At 39.8% G+C, this 10,921-nt stretch overlaps 1 protein-coding gene across 1 annotated transcript; it reads right to left on the minus strand.

The window, feature by feature from the left end:
- Positions 1-678: 678 nt before the first annotated feature.
- On the minus strand, positions 679-5,138 carry LOC140243726 (uncharacterized). Its single transcript, XM_072323391.1, has 4 exons — positions 5,055-5,138; positions 3,065-3,186; positions 1,766-1,926; positions 679-1,037 (listed from the first exon to the last, which is right to left on the minus strand). Exons 1-4 carry the CDS (start codon positions 5,136-5,138, stop codon positions 679-681), a joined length of 726 nt encoding a protein of 241 aa, XP_072179492.1.
- Positions 5,139-10,921: the final 5,783 nt, after the last annotated feature.

Here is a 10,921-nt window from a genome sequence, read left to right on the forward strand (position 1 = left end):
CATGTGATGTTATGGCTGCATATAGCTGCCAACAGGTCCGCTCCGTCCGTCCATCCTTCCATCCAAAGAAATGTCAATTGCCGTTGAATCACATGCAACAATCATCAACTAAACATGGGTTCAGTGTGTCAATTGACAACAGATCATCTTTCTCTATCTCTCGCCATGTAAACATACTTCAAAAAGTCGAGCGCTACCAGCACATATAAGAGAGAATAAACATAGACATACAAGTTGTATGCAGGGATCAATTGTGAGTCTCGTACACTGTATAAGAGACAAAAACTGACCACAAGATATATTAAGTGAATAAACCTGATCTGAAAATATCCATTCTCTTGCTGCACCCTGGCATCTCAAAGTAAAAGCAAACGATCACAAAATCTCTTGACACACATTTAGACTATATGACCTTAAAATTTTCTACCTAATGTGTAGAGACGTAACTGTAATAAGTGATTCTTCATCTAAGAGAGAATACCACTGAATGCATATTTCACTTTAACTGCACTTAAAAAGCATTGATAATTCAAACAGTAGGTTTTCGTTCAAAACTTGGTTAAACATATGTTTGACAATTCTGATTGCAATACAACTTTCTCTTAGTACATCAAGTGCCGCGCACCGACTCAACACACTCTACGATGTGGCCAGCACAAAATCACGGTTTGGTGAACTTCATAGTCGTAGGAACGGGTGTGATGTGTCAGCAAGCAAGTTGCTACACTTCATTCTTTCCAGATGGGGCAGGAGCTTTTCGTAGATCTCATGCAGCGGGTGATCCACAATTGCTATCGAAGGTCTGTCCCCGCCACACCACCTCCCGCCAGCGTCCCCTGAAGCTGAAAAATGTCCACCGGACTCCTCGCCAGTCCCTTCTGAACGTGTTGCACACCCACCGGATGAACTCGCCGTGGTGCTGCTCGCTCCCAGTGGTTCAGCCAGGCTGGCGGAGGAGCCTACAGCATCTATTCCATTGTCACTATCCCCTCCTTCAGTCTTCACTGCTGCCCCAGATCCTGGTTTTGCACTTTCCCCTGCATAAGCAGACAAAACAAAAGAATTTTCATCCAACCTTACAGTGTGCATAAATGAAAAGGAAATTAACAAGATTTGTCAGCAAGCCTTCCTCTCACATACTGTATATGCCATATATTTGTGAGGGTTTTATTTTCGCGAATTTCACAAGTCGGGTGCTCTCCGCAAATTTAAAAACATGCAAAATGTTAACTCCATCCGACATGAATGTTACATGCACGCATATATTTCTCCATTCAATGCTGAGCTCCATGATCACAAATTTATCACTCTCAAAATTGTCAGGAAGTCTCGATTTGCAAAAAATGAAACTCATCTAATATACGAGGGCCTTTTCTTTTCTTTTTTTGCTTGTCAGCTGAAGAAACCCAGAAGTGGCACCAGCAAGTTGTGCTGAGGGCCTTTTGTTTTTTGCTTGTTTGCTGATGAAACGTGGTAGTGGCACCAGAAATATAAACTGGGCCACCCACTTTTAAAAATGTGGCGCCGGTCCTGCATCACTTCATCACCTCCTAAATGGAAAACAACCCAATTTTACATGCAAAGCTCACCTTTGCTGCTGAATTATTTACATATATTAAGTTTAAAAGAAAAAACAAAAAGGAAAATGGAAAGAATGATATAATCACAACTTTGTGATAAATCAAAACATGATGGCCTTCAAACATTCAGTATGTTAACATTGTCCATTTCATAATGCGAGTTCCCATCAGTGACAACGCCATACCTTGTGAAACGGCATGCCAGGACTTTTTGACCATCTTCTGGCTAAAGTCCTGCTGGAGAGAATCCAAGTCGGACATCATGGCCTCCAACTCTGCGACTGTTGCTTCTTCAGAATCACTCTGGGGGTCCTCGTCAGATGAACGCCTCTCCGCAATTAAGGCACTAAGAATCACAAATGAAGCCAGTTATATATAAAGAAAAAGGGGTCGATCAATAATGAATCCAAGCATAAGGCGGCCTGTAACATTCCCAAGAGTAAACTGCAACCATGCAAATAAACGGGTTCTAGGGTTGTATAGTATTTGCAGTAAGCTCAATACTGAAAATAGATTGCGAAAGCAAAGAAAGAAGGCACTCAGGAACACAAAGAGAAACCATACAGAAAAGGGGATGATCAATAATCAACACATTTCCAGTCACATTTAGACCATACTGCCCTACTTTGGCAAAAGGAAGCAAGTGACATACCACCCAAATTTGAGTTATTGATGTTTTCATAATTTACATAATGAGCTCTTCTTCCAGGCCAAATTTCATGCAGAAACACTCATCCTACTAAGAGATATATTAGATAAGACATCATGATAGTCCATTGATGTCAGTGTAAATGACAGACACATTTTGCTCTTTTACAAGAAATGTCACTTTTGTCACTTGCTTCCTTTTGCCAAAGCAGGGCAGCATCCCTGGATGGGCACTGCAACTATATGAAATGAAAAAAAATCCTATGGTTTCTATGGCAAGCTGAAAATAAATATTTTGCCAAAACACAAAACAAACTCACCTGTAGCGATAATTTTGGCTTTCAATAATTCCTGGGGAATTGGACATCTCATGGCAGGAATTTTGCTTTACTTTGGGTATGGGGTGATGTACTGGGTGCACATATTGCTTGCCTTCATTCTCGTTTCTGAGGAATTAGCAATAATCTGCTCCCAAACTCCATACACTGTACATGTACGACATGATTCAGAGTAGTAATTTCAGGCATTTACTGCAGTGGGGGGGGGGGGGGGGGGGGATCAATATCAAGCAAAAACTTTGAGTCAATCAAGAGTTTAACACGGGAGTCAATAAAAATGGGTGATGTCAGCCATGTGCTATCCATTTTTGCTCAAACAAAATTGCATGGCTGACAGCCACAGCATGTGATGGAACTTTTAACTAAATGTCACATGGATGATGGGCAATCAACCAATTGGAGAGCTCCATTCATTTTAGGTGTTGTATAATAGACATTATTTTCAAGACTCCAAAATGATTTGTTTGGTTTATTCTACTTTCTTTGCTTGCTGCTCACCTGATAACACCCTTCATAAAGCTGATGGTGAACTTGTTGACGATGCCCTCTGAGAATCCACGATTAAATCCTCCTTGGAGGGCAGACTCCTGGCCAGCCTCAAGACCCGCTCGGTAGCCATCCTGGGGGGTGGGGGGGGGGGGAGGGTAAAAGCAGCAATAAAAACCTTTTACTAGGCCTCTTTTAGCAATTTACTCACAAATCTGTGCTTTGTATTCCTTGTACACTCATTCCTTGATTTTTCTCTGTCTCCGTTTTTCCGAGCCCACAAGGAAGCATCACTATCATTCACTGTTCATGTATCCTGGCAGTGGCACTGTATTGTCCATGTTTATTACATGAGTCAAACTTACTGCATTACATAATACATTACTGTCACTGAGTAATTAATCAAACTTACTGCATGACACTACTGTCACTAAGTAATTTTTCTGCCTCCATCCCACCATTCTCCTCCACAAAATTACTCCTTTAGGATCATAATTTACAGACAGAAATCTACTGCTACTAGATTATTTTCGTCACACAGTATGGTAGGCCCTAAGCTAAAGTGAGTCAGAAATGTGATTCAATATTCAGGTTTGCTGTATATAATGTTGACATTTGTGCCTGCTTTTGAGCTTTGAATCACATGTCATCATAGCTGCATATTTATGTAGCAGAAAATGATAAACAGGAACATTTAGAATCCTACTTTAGACTGTAAGGTAGACAGCAGAGCTGTATTAGTGTAGCCTGTATAAAAAAATGACATGACTGAATCCTGCCACAGCGTACGTGTTAACACTAGAACTGGCACTTACTGTATGTGTGCACATTATTAGAATCTACTGTCCCTGAGGCTACTACATAGGTGAGCAAACCGTAAAAGAAACAAAAAATACGTTGTACTCGTATCATTTATGACTCTTATAAGTAAAGCGCGTTGCCCATGTCATGATTCGTTTATGAGTCAACGAGTACAACGAGTACCTAGGTGTGACGGTTACCGCTGACCTTCGATGGAACAAGCACTGCCAGACCATCAGGCACAAGGCAAGCCAAACCCTGGGACTCATCCGCAGAACCTTGTCTCCATGTTCTAAAGAAGTGAAGGCCAGAGCCTACACTGCACTAGTCCGCCCACAACTAGAGTATGCCTCTGCAGTGTGGAATCCTTTTACTCTTATTAATATCAACTCACTCGAGCAAGTTCAAAAGTCTGGCACGAGTGCAGCCCGCTTTGTCCTAAGTGATTACAGCCCAACATCATCTTCCACAGCCCTAGTATCAGCACTCGGTTGGGACAGCCTTCACTCTCGCCGCCTTCTTGCACAATGCACACTTTTTCACAAAATCCAATATCACCTGGTTTCCATGTCCTTTCCACCCGATATCACCCCAGCTAACTACATTGGAAGACAAGATCACCAACTCAAATAATCGTTTACACAATTCCTAGGTCCACCATTGACTCCCACAAGTAGAACTTCTAGTCATTCTACCCAAGAGCCATAAGACTATGCCATGGAATCGCCTACCGGGACCCGCAGTAACCACTGCCAACCCAACATTATTTCAAGGAGCTGCTTTACCCATCCTGAGGGCAATGCAGCCTCCTGATGGATCTGCCACAGCTAAAAGGATCGACGCTGTTTTTACTCGCACTGAGCACACTCTACTCTAGGCCTACCTACTCACATCTTTATTGTAGTAATTGATGGTGAGACATAGACACTTGTACATACACTGAATGACACCCCCTCACGACACACAGTTCGAGTTCATCCCAGTAAAAGTTTATAGCTTTATGTACAAGCTGCTTCAAGGGATTACTACATCAACAAGGTATCAAGGTATGACAATAGTAAACATGCTGTCGTTCTTGAAACACTACGTGAAAAACTACATATGGGACTACAACATATTCATCTTGATTAGCTCCGCCCGGCATGGCTTTTCGCCATGCCATATGTGACAATTCTTACATCATTACGAAAGAATTACTGACCGTTCTCCGAGCTCGCTCGATTTTAGCCCAGTCCTCTGGAATGACGTCGTCTCCGATTCCTTCATCAAATACATCGTCATCCATTGTGATTACGTCAAACGTTATGCGTGCAAACTCTGAAGTGTACAATGCGTGTTCAAGGCAGCTGAAAAACGCGCACGCGCGCTACCTTGTTGGCGCAGAATTGCATCGGGGACGTTGCGGCGACTGTTGGTGACCGAATACTGGGTCCTCGGCACTTGCATTCAACCCTTGTACATTGGGACACTGTATCGGCACGTACGGACATTTTGTTTTTCTTTTGCGTTTTTGAGGATACCATTACACTCCAAGCTTGCGATAGGCGAAAAATCCCGCGAGAGAACGGCGTATTTCTCGATTTTTAGCGCTTTTTCGGCGACCCGTACTCTTATAACTGGGCCTTATCCGCGCGCGCTTTTGGAAAGTAGCGCCGATTCTGCACTTTTGACAGTAAAATTTGGGATTTTGGATGGATTTTTGGAGGGGGCTAAGGGAGTTTCCTATTGTGAATGAGTGTGGAAGTATGTGAATTAATGTGATTTGCGTGTGTTGTGACAGTTGAACTTACTGGCTGGTGACTAGTGATAAGTGACCGAATACCGGGGGCTGACCGAATACTGGTGCCCTTACCCTAGCCTAGATCCAGGGAACCCTCATCACAAAGTAATCCACTCCAGCTACTTTATACACAGACAGATCTACAGATCCTCCTCTTCCGCTAAGCGTTTTTTTTTTTTTTTTTTTTAAGACGGCACAGATTGGGGCATGGCGCGTGTTAAACCTACGGGAAAAATTTTGGGATAGGGTTTTTGGTTAGGGTTAGGGTTAGGGTTGGGGTTAGGGTTAGGGTTGGGGTTAGGGTTTGATGGTTAGGGTTAGGATTAGGATTAGGGTTAGGTTTAGGGATAGGGTCCCCAATAGATTTTTAGGGTCCCCAATCTGCGCCGTCTAAAAAAAAAACACGCGCCCGCTAATAGCGATTGTGGTAATATAATAGCCCAAAATCTGGTACAACCCACAATCCAAAGCTGATGACGTTGCCACGATTGCACAGGTGTGAGCGTCTGTCGGCGGATTACTAGTATCGGTATCATTTTTTTTTTCGACCCGGTACACCAACATTGCAGCATGGAGACGGGAGGAGACTCTCCCATGCAACTCCTTAATTGATTGCAGTCAGAATCGCTGAACCTTGTTCTGTGTCAGAAATCATTATTTTCGTTTTCTTTCCGTAACTATGCTGTGACAGATCACCAGTCATAATGTATTAATGAGTTAAAGGGATGGTATAGTTTTGATTGAGATGGGGTATTCAGATTTTGATTTTTTTTGCGAGATGATTAGAAACAACCTATAGAATATTAAAGAGCATACAATTCTAAGAGGAATTCAAGGATTATTGATGAAAATCAATTTTGAAATGGATGAGATATATAAAAACAGTGTAAAACAATTAAAGCGGCGGTAATAAAAGGAGGGTCCCACCTTTTATTAGGACCTCTTTGTTTTTGGATATCTCAACAATGTTAAAACCAATTTTCATCAAATAAACTTTGAATTCCTCTAAGAATCAAAATGCTCTTTCATATCTCATAAGAGGCTTCATCAGAGGTCTCTCATTGCCTCACAAAAAGCTAGAAATCTGAAGCCCCATCTAAACCAAAACTATACCATCCCTTTGATACTGGGTGTACTACTCTGTGCGATATTTCAGCAATCGCGGTTCATATAAATAAAATTATTATTCTGTAAATCTCATTTAAAATTTGGGCATTGCAGGTACCAATCATAATAGTACACCCAGACGTTACTTGGGCAAGAGCAGCTGAACAATTTCGCTTCTGAGAATTTGTTTGTTTGTTTTTGTTTACTTGCAAGTGTTCATCAAGATGAGGCAGTGGTTTTTACTGTTCTTTGTGAATAGCGCCCTCGTCGAGGTGATTTTGACGCTCCCATTATAATTACTGATTATCTTTGTGTCTAGAGCATTATTACCCCCCTTGACAATTACCCCAGACCCTTACCCTGTCCCTGACCCTAATCCTAACCCTAATCTTTATACTCTGAACTTATCACTAACCAATAATGTAGACGGGAGGGGGGGGGGGGGGGGTATTGTCCTCCGGGGTCAATTGCCTTGATATGATTAATAATACCATGGTAACCAAGGGCATGGTAATCTTTCCCCGGAAACTACTAACAACAAAAATCATCTGCCTTCCTTTCGAATACGAAGTAGTGTAGTACCAATAGTTGTATAAAGTATAGCAGGCATAAATGGAGTATATAGTATTGACCAAAAACAAGCAGTTGGTTGTTCTATTCCTGCATTTTCAATAAAGACAGTGAAAGCAGGTATAGAGTCTATTTTCTTTATAATAGTAACAACAATGGAGTGACGTGCAAGTCATACAGCAGTATTAGTCAACCATATGATCTATCGTTTCCAGAACCATTATTTCTAGTGTTTAGTCTTGTAAATTTTTAGTATAGTTATTTTCATCTTGATGATAAAATTGATGAAATAATAATATTCTTTTTTATTTTAACTCATTCCACAGCAACAATCCCCATCCACCCCCATGCAAAACCGATATGCAGTAGACCGGTCACACGCATGTCTTTCAGGGTAAAGTTCATTATTCCGAAAGTTCGTGAATCCGAAGATGAAACAAGGTTCGTTATTCTGAAACAATAAATTCCCTACACCTAGATGATCGTTAATCCGAACATTCGTGGTGTTACCCCGAGAGTTTATTAGTCCAAATCCCCCCCCCAAAAAAAAAAAAAAAAAAATCGTTATTCCGAAGGCTCGTTAATCTAAGAGTGATGGGAAAAGGGGGTTATTCATATATGAACTAAAAGTTCTTAAATTCGAAAATGAAAACGTAGAATATGCGTATACTAACGAACCTTCGGAATGACGAACTGTGTTAACCGTCTTTCATACTTTAACCCATTCGCACAATATTTAAAACTCTACAGAACATGATTTCTATGCGTTCGCGTGTCCGAGACCTATAATCAATTCGATGTATGAGTGTTGCATCGAACTCTCTGCAAGCATCATTTTATTTCACATGCCGAGAAGACGTGCACCAACACGATGTGTATTGTAGTGTGTATTAGATTAAAATTGATTAAAATGATACTATTATATTTTTTAAAATGAATATGTTTTATTGTTATAACAAATTGGTGCTGTTGTTTTGTTCCAGTGTTCCACGTCTTACAAGCTTGGCTTTTTTAGTGGAACACTGTTTTCCATCATTGTGATTATTTACTATTTTTGTTGCCATGGCAAAGTGCATTGTTTCCCTTTTAATGACATCATTCGTGCATATACTTTATATTGTATTTGGGGAAAAATCCTTTAATCAGACGAGTCTAAAAAAAAATGAAAAAAACTTTGGATTACGTCAACTTTTTCTTTTCTTTTTGATGACGGAAATAAATAAACTATTGAATTGACTTGAATTGAATTATATTCTTAACGGGTTTCCATCCGAAGCTGAGCTCTATTTTCACTATATAAATCACAATTATTAATCAAATCAATTCAATAAACAACAACGATCTGTAAAAGATTGATCATGGAAATATTCTCGTTCTTTCTGGTACAAAAGAATTAAGTATTTACAAAGTGTATATTACACCACATACTGACGAAAGTATAATTATGTGTGTCTGTATACACCGTGTAGACCTATAATTAATATAGATTAAAAGGATTTTCGTAACAGATTTCAGTCCGAAGTTGAAGTCTGCCACAGTGATTTTCACCGTTGATCATTCATCAATTAAATCAATTAATGCAATAACCAACGCCACGCAGAGATCGGTAGAAAATAGGTCATGATAATCCAATATTGTCTGGTATAAGAAGTATATTCGACGTTATCAAGGGAGAGAAGTTATTGTTTAATACCCGATCGTTCCATCCAACCTCATGTACCGATGTGTTGGTTCAGTGAGTAGAGCGGCTGCCCTCACAATCGGGAGGTCGTGGGTTCAATCCCCGCGGCCGCGTCATACCAAAAGACGTTAAAAGATGGGAGTTGCTGCTACCTTGTTTGCCGTTCAACAGTTGAAAAGGTTAGAGCAACGTCGATCTGGCGCTGCTCAGTGGCTGCCGGGCCCACGATCAATCGGGCAAAGTGAATTTCCATTCTTGGACAATAAAATTTGGAGTTTATATCCAAAACAATTATTATCTAATCACAATTCCCCCGCTTGCACCTGATTTATTCACCCCAGAGATGATTGTTTCCCTAAAGCTAATGGATATTTCCCACAGAGCCCCCCTCTCTCTCTTTGTACATGTATTAACGTCACATTGGTGTCGTTGCTAGGCAGCGGATCGACTGGTATCGTGATAATTTGTTAATAACGATGTAATGAAAATGCTAATGTGCTTTATCGGCGATCGTGCGGGTTGCTGTTCGTTATTCCGAAGGTTCGCTATTCCGAAGGTTCGGGATTCCGAAGGTTCGTTAATCCGAAACACACAAATTCCCTGTGCCTAGAGGTTCGTTAATCCGAACATTAGGTTCGTTATTCCGAAGATTTGTTAATCCGAAAATGAAATTCGGAATAACGAACCTTCGGAATAACGAGCTGTAACCGATTGTGCTTACACCGGAGCGTAACTGAAGAGACTGGTAATCATTAGATATTCATGACGAATGTTTTCTTTACGACTATCATAATATAGACTCAAGATGGAACTATATTGCTTTGTAATAATTATCAATTAATTAGTGAATGTCATTACATGGACTTTCTCCTTCAAAATTCTGTCAGTAATAATCGATGGTCAGATTTGAATTGATCTCTGATTATCCAACGGTGAATTATGCTAAAAAAACCAGCTGAATAGTGTAATATAAAATAAATAAACAAAAATATGATATTGAGTACAATAAATTGCTCAAGAGCAGCTGAATATTGTAATTTGAAATATATATATATATCTATATATATATATATATATATATATATACATATATACATATATAATGTCACAATAGAGGAATGCATTAAATTCCAATTGCCTTGATTTTAACACAAAATCCGAATTTTCGGGGGCCTCCCCCTTCGTCAGGGATGACAGTGCTATTGAATTTCCACAGTACCTAATATTAACAGTGAGGTGTTATATATATATATATATATATATATATATATATATATATATATATATATATATATGCCATCATTGTTGATGACCATTGCCCAAGATGAGAGTAAAATAGGATACGTCATCAATCAAATCATCATAATCACCGTATATTATAAACATCTCGTGCTTGCACGATTCTCCTTTGAACGGACAGTTTCCTTTCTGTGATTTAGACTAGGATGGGAACGAAAGGTTATAACGTGATTTATAGTACATGATCTGTCAGTGGCAAAACACAGAGATAATTAATTAATTAATTTGTGAATATCACTTTGGGCAAAAATTCCTGTAATGGAAAAGCGGAATACCCCAAATACAAAAACAAAAATGAACCGTTATAGTAACAAACAACACGGAGCAGTGCATTGGAATAAGCCAGTTCGGAGTTAGCTCATGGGCACATTGGTACGAATGACCTTTCTTTTTTTCTCAGTTGGTTAGGGGCACTTCACTCGTTTTCAGAGCGACATAATGCATAAGCTTTTATACGTAACAATTTATGGGATTCATCAATCCCGTTCAAACAAAGAATAAACTTGCGTAGACCAGATGAGCAGAATGATCTGTCAATTCACACTTGAGAAAGCATCCATTTCATTATTTTGCATTGGATGTATTGACAATCTCTTTCTATTGATATTGCCAAATACCACTTTTGCTGTCA

Source organism: Diadema setosum, chromosome 20, assembly GCF_964275005.1.
Source record: "Diadema setosum chromosome 20, eeDiaSeto1, whole genome shotgun sequence".
Taxonomy (NCBI): Eukaryota; Metazoa; Echinodermata; class Echinoidea; order Diadematoida; family Diadematidae; genus Diadema; species Diadema setosum.